General features: G+C 43.1%; 1 protein-coding gene across 3 annotated transcripts in view; it reads right to left on the bottom strand.

Annotated features, from left to right (window-relative positions):
• Positions 1–19249, bottom strand: part of LOC121293733 ((E3-independent) E2 ubiquitin-conjugating enzyme UBE2O) — a 130410-nt gene that overhangs the window by 39553 nt on the left and 71608 nt on the right. For all 3 annotated transcript variants that reach the window (XM_041216964.1, XM_041216965.1, XM_041216966.1), the window contains 2 exons: positions 17606–17718; positions 8822–8953 (listed from right to left, as the gene is read on the bottom strand). In XM_041216964.1, the coding sequence (XP_041072898.1) occupies positions 8822–8953; positions 17606–17718 (245 nt within the window). The remainder of the gene's footprint in view (positions 1–8821; positions 8954–17605; positions 17719–19249) is intronic.

Here is a 19249-nt window from a genome sequence, read left to right as displayed (position 1 = left end):
CTTGGAGAAAAGGCGACCGAGAGGAGACTTGATGGAAGTATTCAAGACCCTGAGGGGTATGGACAGGACAAATAGTAAGAAACTGTTCTCACTCAAGGGAACATCAACAACTAGAAGGCACAGATTCAAAATAATTGGCAAAAGGAGTAAAAGCAATGTGAGGAAAAATGTTTTCACCCAGAGGGTGGTTGAAGTCTAGAACAAACTTCCCAGGAGGACGGTGGAGACAGGTTCGATCGAGGTATTCAAAAGGGAATTGGATGGCTATCTGAAAAGAATGTGCAAGGTTACAGGAATAAGACAGGGGAGTGGTACTAGGTAGAATGTTCTTTCAAACAGCCAGCACAGACCTGATGAGCCGAATGGCCTTCTTTTGCACTGTAAAGATTCAATGACTCTGAAATTACAAAGAGGTGCAAAAATTATGAAGTAGTTATAATGGGGGCTTTGATTATGCAAATATAGACTGGGATGGTAGTTCCTAGAGCATGTTCAGGGAAATTTGTGCCCAGTCCAATCAGGAAGAAGGCACTGCTAGGCCTGGTTCTTAGAAAAGAGGTGGGCCAAGTAGATCACATAGGCAAATATTTAGTGGACAGTGATTATTATATCGTACGCTTTCGGCTGACTATGGAAAAGGGCAAAGAACAGTCCAGAGTATGAAAGATTAACTGGAGAAAAGCCAATTTCAATGGGATAAGAATGGATCTGGGCTGAATAAATTAGAATCAAAGGTTGGCAGGAAAAACAGTAGCTGATCATTGGGCTATCTTCAGAGAGGAGATGATTCAGGCTCAGTCGAGATATATTTCTTCGAAAGGGAAAGGAAGGGCAAACAAATCCAGAGCTCCCTGGATAAAAAAGATAGAAAACAAGATAAAGAAGAAAAAGTGTGCTTAAGACAGGGGTCAGGTAGGAAATACAATTAAAAACCAAGCTGAATATAGAAGATTCAGAGGAGAAGTGAAGAAGCAAATAAGAGAAGCAAAGAGTGAATACGAAAAGAGATTGGCAGCTAACATAAAAGGGAATCCTAAAGTCTCCTTTAGTCATATAAATAGTAAAAGAGTGTAAAAGGAGGAATGGGGCTGATTGGGGACCAAAAAGGGGTTTACACATGGAGATAGAAGGCATAACTGAGGTACTAAATGAATACTTTGCATCCGTCTTTACGAAGGAAGATGCTATCCAGGACATGGTAACAAATGAGGTAAATCAGGCACCAGATGGGTTTAAAATTCAAAAGGAGGCAGTATATCAATTATCTGTACTTGAGCCGATAAGGCATTGGGTCCAGATGAGATGCATCCAAGCATACTGAGGGAAGTGAGAGTGGAAATTGCAACAGCACTGGCCATCATTTTTCATAACTGCGACCCAGGGCTGTCCCGGAGGACTGGAGAACTACAAACATTACATCTTTGTTCAAAAAAGTGCAAAGTTAAGCCAACAATTAAAGGCTAGTCAGTTTAACTTCGGTGGTGAGGAAACTTCTAGAATCAATAATTCAGGACAAAATTAATAGATACATGGACAAATACAATTTAATTAAGGAAAGCCAGCATGGATTTCTTAAGGGAAAATCATGTTTCACCAACTTGGAATGTTTTCAAAATGGTAACAGAGAGGCCTGATGAGGGCAATGCAGATGATGTGGTGTACATCAGTGCCGCACAACAGACTCGTGAGTGAAGTTATAGCTCATGAAATAAAAGGGATAGTGGCAACATGGAAACAGAATTGGCTGAGTGACAGGAAACAGTAGTGGTTAATGAATGTTTTTTATGCTGGAGGAAAGCTTATAGCGAGGTTTCCCAGGGGTCAGTGTTGCGACCCTTACTTTTCCATATTAATGACCTAGACCTTGGTGTGCAGGGAACAATTGATACAAAACTTGCAAGCATTGTGAACTGTGAGGAGGATAATGTAGAACTTCAAAATGATAGACAAGTTAGTGGAATGGGCAGACAGGTTGCAGATGAAGTTCATTGCACAGAAATGTGAAGTGATTCATTTTGGTAGGAAGAACATGAAGAGGCAATATGAAATAAAAAGGGTACAATGCTAAAGGGGGTGTGAGAACAGCAGAGCCTGGGTCTATATGTGCATAAATCATTGAAGGTGGCAGGACATGTTGAGAGAGCAGTTAATAAAGCATATAGTACCCTGAGCATTATTAATAGAGGCATAGAGTACAAGGGCCAGGAGGCTATGTTGAATAAAAGCAAAATACTGCGGATGCTGGAAACCTGAAACAAAAACAGAAAATGCTAGAAAAAACTCAGGTCTGGCATCATCTGTGGAGGAACAGAGTTATGTTTCGAGTCCGTATGACCCTTCTTCAGAGCTGAAGAGAAGTGGAAATGTGATGAAATTTATACTGGAGGGAGCGCAGAGGAGATTCACCTGGATGTTGCCTGGGATGAAACATTTAAGTTATGAAGAGAGGTTGGATAGACTTGGGTTGTTTTCGTTGGAGCAGAGAAGACTGGGGGACAACCTGATTAAGGTGTACAAGATTATGAGGGGCATGGACAGGGTGGATAGGGAGCAGCTGTTCCCCTTAGTTGAAGGGTCAGTCACGAGAGGACACATGTTCAAGGTGAGAGGCAGGAGGTTTAGGGGGGATGTGAGGAAAAACTTTTTTACCCTGGGGGCGGTGACGCTCTGGAGTGCACTGCCTGGGAGGGTGGTGGAGGCGAATTGCCTCACATCCTTTAAGTACCACATAGATGAGCATTTGGCACGTCATAACATTCAGGGGTATGGGCCAAGTGCTGGTAAATGGGATTAGGTAGGTAGGTCAGGTGTTTCTCATGTGTCAGTGCAGACTTGATGGGCCGAAGGGCCTCTTCTGCACTGTGAGATTCTGTGATACTGTTTAAAGGGGATGGGGCAGGTGGAGCTGGATAGAAGGCCAGCGATAGGTGGGGACAAAGGAGGACTTGACAAAGATGTCATGAACTAAAGGACAAAGGGGGTGTTAATGGTAGTGGTTTGTGCTAAGAAAGGTGCCGATAGTGGCATAAAGGTAAGAAAGCAGAATGTGATAATAGCAGAACAAGGGTAGCATTGTGTTAAAGAACAACATGGAACAACAGGTTATATTGAATTTGTATAAGTCACTAGTTCTGCCTCAGTTAGAGTACTGCATCCTGTTCTGGACCTTGCATTTTAGGAAGCATTGAAGAGGTTGCAGAAAAGATTCACAAGAATGGTTCCAGGGATGAGGAACTTCAGTTATGAAGATAGATTGGAGAACGTTGAGACTAGGGCCATCTGTCACTTTCCAGAGTGCTTACCCTGGTCCAGCCATTATTACGTTTTGCTTTCTTAATGTCAACATTAGCACCTCCTTTATTCAGTACCACCACCATTAACAATTCTTTGACCTTTTGTTTATGACATCTTTTGCCATCTCTCCTTTGCTTCCACCTATCACTGGCCCTCTATCCAGTTTCACTGTCCACCTCCCTTAATCAGTATATGTTTCACCATATCTCTACCTCCCTTTAGATTTGAAGAAGAGTAATATGGACTCGAAATGTTATCTCTGTCTCTCTCTCTCTCTCTCTCTCTCTCTCTCTCCACAGATGCTATCAGACCTGCTGAGTTTTTCCAGCATTTTTTGCTTTTGTTTCAGATTCTCAGAATCCGCTTTTTGCTTTTGTGTTATTGGAGACGATTGGATTGTTTTCCTTTATGGAAAGGAGGTTGGGAAGAAATTTGATGGAGTTATTCAAAATCATGAGGGATCTGGACAGGGTAGAGAGGAAGAAACAGATCCTGCTCATGGAAGGATCAAGAATGAGTGGACACAGATTTAAAGCAATTAATAAAAGAAGCAAAAAGGTGATAGGAGGAGAAACCCAAGAGTCTATTGAAGGCAGGTTCAACTGAAGCATTCAAAAGGGAATTAGGCTGTTATCTGAAAAGGAAGAATGTGCTGGACTACAGGGCAAAGGCAGGGAATGTTACGAGGAGAGTTGCTCATTCGGAGAGCCAGTGCAGACACGATGAGCCAAATAGCCGCCTCTTGCACTGCAACAATAGTGATTGTGCAAGGCCCAGGTCAGGAGTGAGACAAATACTCTCTAGCTAGCTGGATGAGTGCAACTCCAACAAAACTCAAGAAACTCCACACCATCCAGAACAAAGCAACCCATTTGATTGGTAACCCGTCCATCACCTTAACCGTTGGTTCCCTCCACCACTAGTGCAGAGTGGCAGCAGTATGAAGCATCTGGACATACGAAGGAAAGCATGGCAGCAGGTAGCAACCCTTGAACACGAGTTCTCCCTGAAGGAACTTGGAGTTGAAATCCAGCTAAGAGAACTAGAAGATACCAGCCGGAATTCAACCACCGAGCTGAAACGTTTACTATCAGCACAACAGGAAGCAACCAGTCGATGGAGGGATGAAACCAGGAAACAGCAGAAACTCAAAGATTCCTTTGATGGCACCTTCCAAACCCACGACCACTGCCACAAAATGAACAAGGGCAGCAGACAAATAGGAACAGCACCACCTGCAAGTCCCCCCTGCCCCACCACCGCCCCCCCACCCCCCCCAACACACACACACACACACACACACTCCCATACATTCACACACACACACACACACACACACACACACACACACACACACACACACACACACACACACACACACACACACACACACACACACACACACACAATCAACAAGTCTCACACTATCCTGACTCAGAACTATTACGGTGTTCCTCCATTACAGTGGGTCAAAATCCTGGAACTTCCTCCTAAACAGCATTGTGGGTGTACCTACACCACACCGACAGTGGCAGCTTAAGGCAGTATCTCACCAAACGGCAGTTAGGAGTCAGCAACAATATTTGGCCTCGCCAGTGATGTCCACATCCATGAATGAATAAAAAAACACAACATCCTGCAGCAAATGCTGGTAATTTCATGCTGGGTTCATATTTGGCACAGAAGTGGCTGAGCTGGAAAGCAGAGTAATTGTGAATGGCTGTTATCTGGACCAGAAGGAGGTCAGAGTCATCGATGTCTACAGCACAGAAAAAGGCCCTTCGACCCATCGAGACTGTGCCAGTCAAACAAGTACCTAACTATTCTACTCCCATTTTCCAGCACTAGGCCCACAGCCTTGTACGCCATGGCATCGCAAGTGCACATCCAAATACTTAAATGTTGAGGGTTTCTGCCTCTATCACCCTTTCAGGCAGTGAGTTCCAGATTCCAACCCCACCTTGGTGAAAAAATTCTTCCTCACATTCCCTCTAACCCTCCTGCCCCTTACCTTAAATCTATGCCCCCTGGTTACTGATCTTCCTTCCTGTCTACCCTATCTATGCCCCTCAATTTTATACACTTCAATCATGTCCTCCCCATTCAATCTCCTCTGCTCCAGGGAAAATAACCCCAGTCTATCCAATCTCTCCTCATAACTAAAACTCTCCAGCCCATGCAACATCCTGGTAAATCTCTACACTCTCTCTAGTGCAATCATATCCTTCCTATAATGCAGATTCCAGAACAGCACACAATACTCTAGCTGTGGCCTAACCAGCGTTTCATACGTTCCAGCATAACCTCCCTGCTCTTACATTCAATGCCTCGGCTCGGCTAATAAAGGCACATATCCCAGATGCCTTTTTAACCACCTTATCTACCTGTCCCACTACCTTAAGGGACTGGTGGATATGCACACCAAGGTCCCTCTGATCCTCAGTACTTCCCAAGGTCCTACCATTCATCATGTATTCCTGAGCCTTGTTTGTCCTGCCCAACTGCATCACCTCACACTCATATCCGGATTAAATTCCATTTGCCACTGATCAGCTCATTTGACCAGCCCATCTATATCCTCCTGTAACCTAAGGTTATCCTGCTCACTATTTACCACCCCACCAATTTTCGTGTTATCCATGAATTTACTGATCAACCCTCCTACGTTCAAGTCTAAATCATTTATATATACCACAAATAGCAAGGGACCCAACCGCAATCCCTGTGGAACCCCACTGGACACAGGCATCCAGTCACAAAGACACCCCTCGACCATCACCCTCTGCTTCCTGTCACCCAGCCAATTCTGGATCCAATTTGCCAAATTGCTTTGGAAATCATGGGCTCTTACCTTTGTTATCGGTCTCCCGTGCGGGACCTTATCAAAAGCCTTGCTGAAGTCCAGGTAGACTACATCAAATGCATTGCCCTCATCTACACACCTGGTCACCTCTTCGAAAAATTCAATCAAATTGGTCAGACATGACCACCCCCTTAACAAAACCATGCTGACTGACCTTGTTTAACCCTGCTTCTCCAAGTGTAGATTAATTCTGTTCCTCAGAATTGCTTCCAATAGCCTCTCCCCCCACCCCATCAAGTGAGGTTAGACTGACTGGCCTGTAGTTCCCTGGTTTATCGCTTCCTCCCTTCTTGAATAACGATACCACACTCACTGGCTGTCCTCCAGTCCTCTGGCACCTCTCCTGTGGCCAGAGAGGTATTGAAAATTATTGCCAGCATCCCTGCTATCTCCTCCCTTGCCTCACTCAACAGCCTGGGATACATTTCATCCGTGCCTGCAGATTTATCTACTTTTAAGCCTGTCAGGCCACTTAGAGCCTCCTCCCTTTCTATGCTAATTTCTTTGATCATATCACAGTCCTCCTGCCTGATTTCCATACCCACCTCGTCCCTCTCACTTGTGAACACCAACACAAAGTATTCATTTAGAACCTACCTATGTCTTCTGGCTCCACACACATATTACCACGATGGTCCTTAATGGGCCCTACTCTTTGCCTAGTTATCTTCTTGCTCTTAATGTACTTGTAAACTAACTTTGGATTTTCCTTTATTTTACCTGTCAATGTTTTTTCATGCCCCCTTTTTGCTCTCCTAATTTCCTACTTAAGTTCCCCCTACTATTTTTTGGTATTTGACTGGGTTCAGCATTCGGACAACTGCCGATTTTGATTTACATTAACGAATTGGACTTGGGGATATAGGCATAATTTTACAATTTGCAGATGAAATGAAACTTGAAGTTTATTACCTTCCTCCCTGCGTGCTAAACTTCCAACAGGACATAGGCTGGTGGGATGGACAGACACATGGCAGATGAAATTCAATGGAGAAAGTATATGATGATATATTTTGGTAGGGGAATGAAGAGAGACAATACAAGCTAAATGGTGCAATTTTAAAGGGGGTGTAAGAAAAAACTGGGAGCATATGTACACAAGTCTTTGAAGTGGCAGGACAGGTTAACAAAACCTTTTAAGAAAATGGAGGTAGAATACAAAAAACCAGGAAGTATACTAAAAATCTATATAAAAAGACTACTTTAGCCCCAGATGCAGCATTGTGTCCAATTCTGAGCACCACACTTTAGAAAAGACTTGAAGGTTTGAGAGAAAGTACTGAAGAGATTTACTAGAAGCTTCAGTTACATGGAGTGACTGCAGAAACTGAGTTTGCTCTCCTTAAAGCAGAGAAGACTAAGAGTTGTTAGAAGTGTTTTAAAAACCATGAAGTGTTTAGATAGAAAATAAAGAGAAACTGTTTTCAATGGCCGAAGGGTCAATAACCAGGAGGCACAGATTTAAGAACACATGAACATAAGAAGGGCAAATCTTTTCTGCCCTGTCATTTATTAAGATCGTGGCTGATCCTCCACCCAATCCTCATATCCCTTGATTCCTTTAGAGTTCAAGCGTCTATCAATCTGAGCCTTGAATATACTCAATAACTGAACATCCACAGCTCTCGGGTAAATAATTCCAAAAATTCACAAACCTTAGTAAAAAGTTTACTAAAGCAATTGGCAAAAGAACCAGAGGTGACTTTAAGCAACAAGCGGTAGGATTTAGAATGAATTGTCTGATGGGGTGATGAATGCAGATTAAATAATAGCCTTCAAAAGGGAACTGGGTGAAATATGTGAAGGAAAAAAATTCTGGAAATATGGGGAAGGGGAGTAGATTTAATTAGATGGCTCTTCAAAGAATTTGCTGGGTCAAATGATCTCCTCCTGTGCTGTATTTTTCTATGATTCTATTTCCAAGGCAGCAAAAAATGCAGTATGGCTAAGAGTTTTTCAGTCATTAATCCAATTGGCTTCTTGTGACTCTATTTAAAGCCGCTGCTTTCTGCATCTGAAGTTTGCAGAGGGGGCTTACCTCTGCTCCTATTTTGGATGCTCGTATGTTCTTGCCAGCAAAATGCCACTTCTCTCAACATATCGACCTGCAACCTCCACCACTTATGTCAAGGGCAGCAGACGCATGGGAGCACCACCACCTGCCAAGTTCCCCTTCAAGACACACACCACCCTGACTTGGAACTATATCACCGTTCCTTCACTGTCACTGGGTCAAAATCCTGGAACTCCCTCCCTAACAGCACTGTGGGTGTACCTACACCACATGGACTGCAGCGGTTCAAGGAGGCAGCTCAGCACCACCTTCTCAAGGGCAATTAGGGATGGGTAATAAATCCTGGCATTCACACTCAAGAACAAATAAATAAAACCGAACCGTTAATGCCTGAATGTCAAAACTATGTTGCATCAACATAACTGACACCTTCTCTAATTACAATAGGATTACTTTCTATGCAAAGAGATAATGGACACTAGCTATATAAACAAATACCAACTCCCATTTTGTGGATTCACTATCTTGCAAGATTTGAACTCACCATTATTTTGAAAATAGGAACCCAATTTAAAAAAACCGTAGGGTATCAACTGGTCTCATCAAAATACATGCTGTCATTGGAGAGGAGGGAATAATGTTTACATTACCTCACTGTCGTTCAGCATGGCTCTCCCTTCTTCCACGTTCCCAATGCGGATCACGATATCAGTGATGCGAAAGTGGAAATCCGGATGATCAGCAATGTCATAAACACTAATATCCTCCTCGTGTCCAAGCATCTGCAGTTTCAAACAAAGCTTTTTGAGCAAATGGAATTCAAGTATCCTTTCACCATCCTAGTTTTCAGTAAGTACCTCTCCAAGACTTCCTCCCTGGCTGTCTCAAACGTTATTAGCAACAACTTCCACAAGATGTCACTGGATTGCTAATCACAGCCACAAGGAGGGGTGATGTTACTGACACAGATGCCACTCTGCACTTTATGGCACATTGTTGGACTGTTTCAAGGTGGTTTTAGCACCAGTTCCCAGCATTATCACTTTGCCCAATTGATCCATCAATTTACAATCTCAGAGTACCTGACCAGCTTACAGTCTACAATCTGGCCCTGCATATTAAATAGACTTTCTTTATATCTAAGGTTAGAGAGCAAGTGGACAAGTGACAGGGGGCGGGTGCTGTAAATAAGCTGAGTGATGGTGGAATGTAGAGAGCTTTTTATCCAACCAATGCTCTAATTTGGAACACGTTTAATTTTATTAGGGAGAAGGTGCAGATTTTCTCTTCCTCCATTCCTAACCTGATGGATTACATATATTGTTTTTTACTCGTTCATGGGATGTGTTTTGCTGGCTAGATTAGCATTTATTGCCCATTCCTAATCACCTTCAGAAGGTGGTGGTGTTGCAGGGGTACCCACAGTGCTGTTAGGAAGGGAATTCCAGGATTTTGGCCCAGTATCAGTAGAAGGAATGGCAATATAGTTCCAAGTCAGGATTGTGGGTGGCTTGCAGGGGAACTTCCAGATGCTGGTGTTCCCATACATTTGCTGCTCTTGCCCTTCTAGGTGATAGAGGTTACGAGCTTGGAAGGTACTGCTGAAGAAGCCTTGGTGAGTTGCTGCAGTGTATCTTGTAGATGGTACACACACTGCTGCTACTGTGCATCAGTAGTGCAGGGGGTGAATGTTTAAAGCAGTGGATAGGGTGCCAATCATGCTGGCTACTTTTCTTGGATGGTGTTCAGCTTCTTGAATGTTGTTGGAGCTGCACTCATCCAGGCAAGCGGAGAGTATTCCATCCCACTCCTGACTTGTGCTGTGTAGATAGTGGATAGGCTTTGGCGAGTCAGGTGGTGAATTACTTGCTACAAAATTCCCAGCCTCTGACCTGCTCTTGTAGCCACAGTATTTATATGGCTGGTCCAGTTCAGTTTCTCTGCCAGGATATTGTCAGTGAGGATTCAACAATGGTAATACCACTGAATGTCATGGGAAGATGGTTAGATTCTCTCTTGCTGGAAATGGTCATTGGCAGACCTTGTGTGGCACAAACGTTACTTGCCACTTATCAGGCCAGGCCTGAATATTGCCCATATCTTGCTGCATATGGTCATGGACAGTTCCTACACCTGAGGAATGGTGTATGGTACTGAGCTTTGTGCATTCATCAGCAAACATCCCCACTTCTGACTTTATGACGGAGGAAAGGTAGTCGATGAAGCAGCTGATGATGTTTGGGCCAAGGACAATACCCTGAGGAACTCCTGCAGCTATGTCTCGAGGCTGAGATGAATGACCTCCAACAACCACAAACATCTTCCTTTAGCTAGGTATGACTCCAACCAGTGTAGAGTATTCACTGATTCCCATTGACTTCAGTTTTGCCTGGGCTCCTTGATGCCATACTCAGTCAAATGTTTCCTAGATGTCAACAGCATCACTCTCGCCTCGTGTTCAGCTCTGTTATCCATGTTTGGACCAAGGCTGCAATGAGGTCAGAAGCTGAGTGACCCTGGCGGAATCCAAACTGAGCACCAGTGAGCACAGGAACATAAGAGAAGTAGGCCATTCAGCCCTTCAAGCCCATTCCACCATTCAATGAGATCATGGCTGATCTCCTACTTCAACACCATCTTCCTGCACTATCCCTGTATTGCTGTGTCAGTACCATTTGATAGCACTGTCAACAACCTCTTCCATCGCTTTGTTGATGATCAAAAGTCGACTGATGTGGCAGTCACAGGCCAGACTGGATGTGTCCTTTTGTGGACATGACATTCCTAGGCAGTTTTCCACATTGCCGGGTAGATGCCAGTGTTGTAGTTGTATTGGAACAGTTTGGCAAGAGACACAGCTGGTTCTGGAGCACAAATTTTAGTACTATTGTTAGAATGTAATCAGGGCCCATATCCTTTGTAATATCCAATGTCTTCAGCTGTTTCTTGATATCACGTGGAGTGAATTGAATTGGCTGAAGGCTGGCACCTGAGATACAGGGGACTTCAGGAGGAGGCCAAGATGGATCATCCACTTGGCACGTCTGGCTGAATATGATTACAAATGCTTCCAGACTAATCTTTTGCACTGATATGGTGGGCTACCCCATCATTGAGGATAGGGATACTTGTGGGACCTCCTCCTCCAGTTAGTTGTTTAATTGTCCAGCAACATTCATGACCGCAGGGCTTAGATCTGATCTGTTGGTTGTGGGATCACTTAGCTCTGTCTGTCACTAGCTGCTTCGGCTGTTTGGCATGCAAGTGCACGTGTTGTAGTTTCACCAGGTTGACGTCTCATTTTTAGGTATGCCTGGTGCCGCTTTTGATATGCCCTCTTGCACTCCTCAGTAAGCCAGGGTTGATCCCCTTGCTTGATAGTAATGGTAGAGTGGCCGGGTTGGGGGGGGGGGCGGGGGGGGGGGGAGAGATATGACAGGCCATGAGGTTACAGGTTGTGATCGAATACAATTCTGCTGTTAATGGCCCACTGTGCCTCATGGATGTCCAGTTTTGGGCTGCCAGCTCTGATCGAAATCTATCCCATCCAGCAGTGGCACTGTCACACAACACGATGGGTATCACAATGTGAAGACAGGACTGTCTCCATGATGAACATGCAGTGATCACTCCTACCAATACAGTCATGGACAGGTGCATCTGTGACAGGTAGATTGGTGAAGACAAAGTCAAGTAGGTTTTTCCCTCTTGTTGTTTCCTTCACCATCTACCACAGGCCCAGTTTAGCAGCTGTGTCATTGAGGATTCAGCCAGCTCGGTCAGTAGTGGTGTCACCAAGGCACTCTTAGTGATGGACATTGCAGTCTCCCACCCAGAGTACATTCTGTGCCCTTGCTACCCTCTGTGCATCTTCCAATTGGTGTTCAACATGGAGAAGTACAGATACATCAGCTGATGAGTAGGTGGGGCACTGGGGGTGGTAGGTGGTAATCAGCAGATTTCCTTGCCCATGTTTAACCTGATGCCATGAAACTTCAATCAGTCCAGAGTCAATGTTGATGACTCCCAGGCAATTTTCTCCCTCCTGGCTGCATATCACCATGCTGCCACCTCTGGTAGGTCTGTCCTGCCACTGGGTCAGGACATACACAGGGATGGTGATGGTGGTGTCTGAGATGTCTGGCAGACAAAGAACATGTACACACATTGCATTTGTTTCAGCTAAACAAAATAAGTGAGAGCCATTCCTCAGGGCAATGCCTCATCTAATCTGGAGTCAAGCTGCCGGGTTTAAATTTCAAACAATGCTTGGCAGTTAACTGTCAGTCACCATTAACTGGTGCATTCTCCATAGCAAGGCCTCTAACAGTCAGAGTCCACTTGCCAACCAATCAGCCCTCTCTTTTCATACAGTATAAAGTTGTTGCTCCCCCTGATATTGGTATTTTTACGATTGTCCTGATGAATGTAAGATGAAAAGCTTCAACAGGAATCTCTTTTCAACAAGACTAAAGAAAACTGTGCTGATTCTGCAGGACTAAACCCCATAGATCTCTCTCGTGAATGGCACAGCCTCAAACCCCATGCTCCAGAACTTATGGGGAGATGGTGACAGTGATATTGTCACTGAATTAGTAAAGAGTGAGTGAGTATATTTGGGAATTTGGTTCAAAGTAGTGATTTGGTGTATGGGGGGAAAGTAGTGCTTTAGGTAAGGTTTACTGCAAAAGTAAAATGTGCTGAGTGGGGAGTTTGGTGAAGGGCAGGGAGGTGCTTTTTCTTTTCTACTCTTTCAGCCTCTGGTATTTGGTTTTCACTTTGGTGTAGCAGAAGCAGGCAAACCAGTGACTGGTATTAACTTTATCAGTATTATAAGTACTGTATTGCTTTATCAGTATTATAAAGTTTACTGGCAGTGCCAAAACCTGCTGGGAGGTGTAGGCTCTATTCATTATAATTAAGTAATTTGTGATTATTAATGAATTAACATATTGGAGATGGCAAGGCAGGCGATGTGCTGCAATTGCAGGATATGGGAGCTTCTGGATACCAGTGTGATCCAGGGCAAACACAGCTGCAGTAAGTGTTTGCGGCTGCAGGAACTTCAGCTCTGAGTTATTGAGCTGAAGGCTGAGCTACAGACACTGCAGCATATCAAGCAGGGGGAAAGTTACCTGAATACAGTTACACCCCTTAGGATAGTTTCTTCTGATTTGGTCAATGGTCAGCGACAGGAGGGCGTGGCTACACGTGAGGCCGGTAAAGGGGACCCAGAGGGCAGGAGTGCAGGAGCCTCGGACCTGGAAATTGTCCAACAGGTTTGAGGTTTTTTCAGTTTGTTTGGATGAGAGTGGGGATGCTGGGTGATGAGCTAACTGGTCATGGTGACGTGGTACAGGAAGCCATTCAAGCAGGGGGAGTTAAAAGGAATTTAGTTGTAGTGGACAATAAAGCCACAGGGATTGACACAATTCTCTGCAAAGAGCGTGAGTCCAGATGACTGTATTGCCAACCGATGCCAGGGTTCAGGACATCTGCTCAGGGCTGGAGAGGAACTTGCAGTGGGAGGGGAATGGCCCAGTCGTCAGAGTCCATGTTGGTGCCAACGACATATGCAGGACAAAAAAGGAGGTTCTGCATAGTCAGTATGAGGAGCTTGACACCAAATTAAGCAGAACCTCAAAGATCATAATCTCTGGATTATTACCTGAGCCATGTGCATATTGGTATAGGACAAATCAGATCAGGGAGATGAATGTGTAGCTCAAAGCCTAGTGTGGGAGAAGTGGGTTTTGGTTCGTGGGGCACTGGCACCAATACTGTGGAAAGTGGGATCTAGATCACTGGAACGGTCTAGACCTGAAGTGTGCTGGGGCCAGGGTTCTGTGAGCCGCACAGCTAGGGATGTAGAGCGGGCTTTAAATTAAGTAGCAGGGGCAAGGGTACAAATTTGGGAAGATGTGGGAAACCAAAGAGTAGAGACAAGGCAAAAGAGAAAGGTATTATGACAGGAAATGAAAACATACCATGACAGGAAGGGATAGAGTGTACAAATGTAACAGTAACTCAACAGATGAGACTAGAGGTTATAAAAAGAATCTAAGGGTAAAACTAAGGGCTCTGTATCTGAATGCACGAAGCATTCGAAACAAAACAAATAAACTAAGAGAGTACACAGAAGTAAATAAATACTATTTGGTAGCCATTACAGAGACATGGCTGCAGGAGGACATGGATTGGGATGTGAATATTAAAGGGTATAGGACATTTAGGAAGGATAGGAAGTGAGGAAAAAGGTGAAGGGGTGGCTCTGTTAGTTAATGATGGTATTAGCACAATAGAGGAGAATGACCTAAGTTCAGAAATCAGGATGTAAAAACAGTTTGGGTAGAGATGAGAAATGATAGAGGCAAGAAGTCACTTGTAGGAGTCGTGTACAGGCCCCGTAATTGTAACCATATAGTAGGATGGAGCAAAAGGAAGAAATTATGGATGCTTGTCAGAAAGGCATGGCAAAAATCATGGGAAATTTTAATCTAATATAGACTGGAAAAGTCAGATGGGCAAAGCGAGCCTAGATGAGGAGTTCATAGAATGCTTCCGGGATAGTTTCTTAGAACAGCACATTCTGGAGTCAGAGAGCAGGCCTTACTAAACTTGGTATTGTGCAACAAGATGGATTAATTAATGACCTCATAGTGAAGGAGCCCCTAGGGAGCAGCAACCATAATATGATTGATTTTTACATTCACTTTGAGGGAGAGAGGAGTGGGTCCAAGACTAATGTTTTTAAACTTAAATAAAGGAAATTATGAAGGCATGAAAGCAGAGCTGGCTAAAATGAATTGGCAAATTAGGTTAAGGAATAGGTCAATAGAGATCCAGTGGCAAATAATTAAGGGGATATTTCAGAATACACAAAATAGAATCCAATGAGTAAGAAAAAGTCCAAAGGACAGACATACCATCTATGGTTAACTAGAAAGGTTAAAGATAGTATCAAACTTAAAGAAAAAGTGTATAATTGTGCAAAAGATGGATGAAAGATCAGAAGATTGGACAGAATATAAGGAACAAAGGATGTCCAAAAGATTAATGAGGGAAAAAGTACAGTACGAGAGAAAACTATCCAGAAATATAAAAGTAAATAGTAAGTTTCTATAAATATTTTAAAAAGAAACAAGTTAACAAAGCGAGCCTTGGCCCTATAAATAGTGAGTCTGGAGAATTGATAATGGAACACAAGGAAATGGCAGATGAATTGAACAGATATTTTGCATCAGTCTTCACTATAGAGGATACAAGTAACATCTCAGAAGCAGCTATAAATCAGGAAATGGAAGGAAGGGAGGAACTCAGGAAAATTACAATCACTAGAGAAGCGGTACTGAATGAATTGTTGGAGCTGCAGGATGACAAGTGTCTGGGTCTTGATGGACTTCACCCTAGGATCTTAAAAGAAGTGGCTAGTGAGATAGTTGATGCATTGGTTTTAATTTTACAAAACTCCCTAGATTTGGGGAATGTCCCATTAGATTGGAAGAAAGCAAATGTAACTCCATTATTCAAAAAGGGAGGGAGACAAAGTGGGAAACTACAGACCAGTATTATTAAAGAAGCTATAGCAGAATACTCGGATAAGTTCAAGGTAAATCAGGAGGAGTCAATATGGTTTTGTGAAAGGGAAATCATGTTTAACCAACTTACTGGAGTTATTTGAGGAAGTAACAAATGCTGTGAATAAAGGGGAACCGGTGGATGTACTGTACTTAGATTTCCAGAAGGCATTTCATAAAGTGCCACATCAAAGTTTACAGCAGAAAATAAACGCTCATAATATAGGGGGTAACATACTGGCATGGATAGAAAGTTGGCTGGCTAACAGGAAGCAGAGAGTTGGCATAAACGGGTCTTTTTCAGGTTGCCAAGATATAATGAGTGCTGGTACCTCAACTGTTTACAATTTATAGAAATCACTTAGATGAAGGGATGGATGGGATGGTTGCCAAATTTGCTGATGGCACAAAGACAGGTAGGAAAGTAAGTTATGAAGAGGACATAAGGTTAAGTGGGTGGGCAAAGATTTGGCAAATGCAGTATAATGTGCGAAAATGTGAAACTGTCCATTTTGGCAGGGAGAATAAAAGAGAAGCATATTATCTAAGTGGTATGGGGAGATTGCAGGGTTCTGAGGTGCAGAGGGATATGGGTGTCCTAGTGCATGAATCGCAAAAGACTAGTATGCAGGTACAGCAAGTAATTAGGAAAGTTAATAGAATGTATCATTTATTGCGAGGCGAATTGAATACAAAAGCTGGGAGGTTATGCTTCAGTTATACAGAGGACGAGTGAGACCACATCTGGAGTACAATGCACAATATTGCTCACCTTATTTAGGGGAAGGATGTAAATGCATTGGAAGCAGCTCAGAAGTTTACCAGGCTAATTACCTGGAATGGGCAGGTTGTCTTATGAGGAAAGGTTGAACAGGCTAGGCTTGTATCTGCTGAAGCTTAGAAGAATAAGAGGCAACTTGATTGAAACATAAGGTCCTAGGGGGTCTTGACAGGGTGGATGTGGAGAGGATGTTTCCTCTTGTGGGGCAATCTAGAACTAGGGGTCAGTGTTTAAATATAAGGGGTCGCCCATTTAAACCAGAGATGAGGTGAAATGTTTTCTCTGAGAGTCGAGAGTCTTTGAAACTCTCTTCTTGAAAAGGCAGTAGAAGCAGAGATTTTGAATATTTAAGGCAGAGGTGGAGAGGTTGTTGGTAAGCAAGGGGGTGATAGGTTATCGGGGGCATGTGGGATGCAGATTTGAGATTACTATCAGGTCAGCCATGATTTTATTGAAAGGCGGAGCAGGCTCGAGGGGCTGAATGGCCTACTCCTGCTCCTTGTTCGTATGTTTGTATGTAGTAATCCACAGCTCTATGTCCTAGGTCATGGGTTCAAATTCCACCATGGCTGTTGGTGGCATTTACATTCAATTAATGAAATCTGAAATTGAAAGCTAGTCTCAGTAATGATGACCATGAAATTATCACCGATTGTTTAAAAAACCTATCTGGTTCACTAATGTCCTTGTAGGGAAGGAAATATGCCACCTTTACCTGGTCTGGCCTACGTGCGACTTCAAACCCATAGCAATATGACTGACTCTTCACTGTGCCTCAAATAACTTGACAAGCCACTCATTGTTAAGGGCGATTAGAGATGGGCAACAAAAGCTGGCCTCGCCACTGAAGCCCACATCCCATGAAAGAGTAAAAAAGACTCCAAGCTCCATCTCTCTATCTGCAACATCTGTTATCACTACCTAGAGTTCTAAAAGTATCAGCATCCTCAAGTCTTTAATCCTATGGGTATCTTAATATTATTTTATAGGTATCTTAATAGTTAATCAATATCCAATAGTCAAGAACAAGTGGGAAAACGTGCAGTTGCGTTATCAGTACTTCACAAGTTCCTCACCTCAATCTCAGTGCCATTTGCCTTTGGTTTGAACCACTTCACTGAGCATGTCCGCCCAATATGGTCAACAGACTGTACAACTCCATACACACCGACATCCTGAGGACCTTGAGCTTATAGGAAACAGTGAGTTCACGCAAAACAGGAAAAACAAAAGTAGCAAAGTAGTAAGCGAAAATTGTTTTATTTCTAGTATTCAGAGCAAAATTCAACTTGCAGATCAGAGATAATTTTGTATTTTTGCCCCACAGGAAATTATTTCATTACCCCAACTTCTAAGTGGCAGAATGCAGTATTTAGAATAGGCCAACAGCATAAGAAAACAGTAATTCACAGCAAGACACAGCCTTTTATACAGTTTGTAACCAAGCGCCGGGGCCATGCCTATAAAATTAGAAGTTCTCCAGCTGTTTTGGAAAAATCAACCAGCATGACTACAATAAATTAGCTAGTCATTCATCACTTTGCTGTTTGCAAAATGACTGCCATGTTCACCAATACTAGTGATTAAATTGATCGATTATATTGGCCATCTCTACTCTTACCCAATCACAACTGCCAAAGTTCCTCTCTATTTATTACCTCCAGACTCAATTTCTCAGGTGTTTCCCCATTGTATTAATGACTGTCTTATAGTTATGAACCCAAATTTTAGATTTGCTCACAAGAGGAATCATTTTTACATGTGCCCTATTAAAGTCACGCGTCAGTGTTCTCCCATCCTGAGAAGCTCACCCTCTCAGCTGTTATCCCTGGAATCTCTTTTGCATTTTCTCCAGTGTCTCTATACTCTGTTTATAAAATAGAGACCAAAATTGCACTAAGTGCTCCTACTGTGGTCTAACCAAAATTCTTTGTAGGTTTAACATAATTTCTTTTTTCCCAATTCCATTATTTTAGAAATTCACCCCAGTGCTTCGTTGCACTTTTTATAGCTTAGTTAATTTGAATTGCTGTTTTAATGATTTTGTGCCTCCACCTCATTTAAACATTTTTGAAGGACTAGATGACTTGTCAAAAGGCGTTGCTGATATCTACACAGAAATTATTTTTCCATTTACACATCCAGTCTGCAAGTTTGCTTGTCTCTTCTATGATGTTTTCATATGTCAATCATGGCTTAGTTGATAGGCATTCGCACCTTTTGAGTCCTGGTTCTGGGTTTCAAGTTCTACTCCAGGACTTGAGCAAAAAACCAAGTACCAAGGAGCTTTGCGCCTCCAGAGGTGCCGTCTTTCGGAAGGGAAGTTAAACAGAGCTCTCAGCTGGATGTTAGAGATCCCATGACATTACTTTGAAAGAAGGTGGGGAGTTATCCCCAGTGTCCTGGCCAATATTTATCCATCAGCATTTCAAAAGCTAACATAATCCCTATATTTAAGGAAGGGAACAGAATATGTCTAGGAAATCATAGACCCGTCAGCTTAACATTGGGGCAGGATAAATAATGGAATCCCTACTAAAAGGAGAGAATAGAAGAGCATCTAGATATGAGAAATATAATAATGCATAGGCAGCATAGATTTCATCAGGGAAAATCTTGCTTGACCCAACGTTATTGAATTTTTTGAGGTGGCAGCAGCGAGAGTAGACAATGGTAATACAAAATAGTCTGTATTTTCAAAAGGCATTCAGCCAGAAGTA

This window comes from Carcharodon carcharias, chromosome 22 (assembly GCF_017639515.1).
Source record: "Carcharodon carcharias isolate sCarCar2 chromosome 22, sCarCar2.pri, whole genome shotgun sequence".
Classification (NCBI taxonomy): Eukaryota; Metazoa; Chordata; class Chondrichthyes; order Lamniformes; family Lamnidae; genus Carcharodon; species Carcharodon carcharias.
Note: the sequence above shows the minus strand (reverse complement) of the source record. Positions and strands in the feature narration are given on the sequence as shown.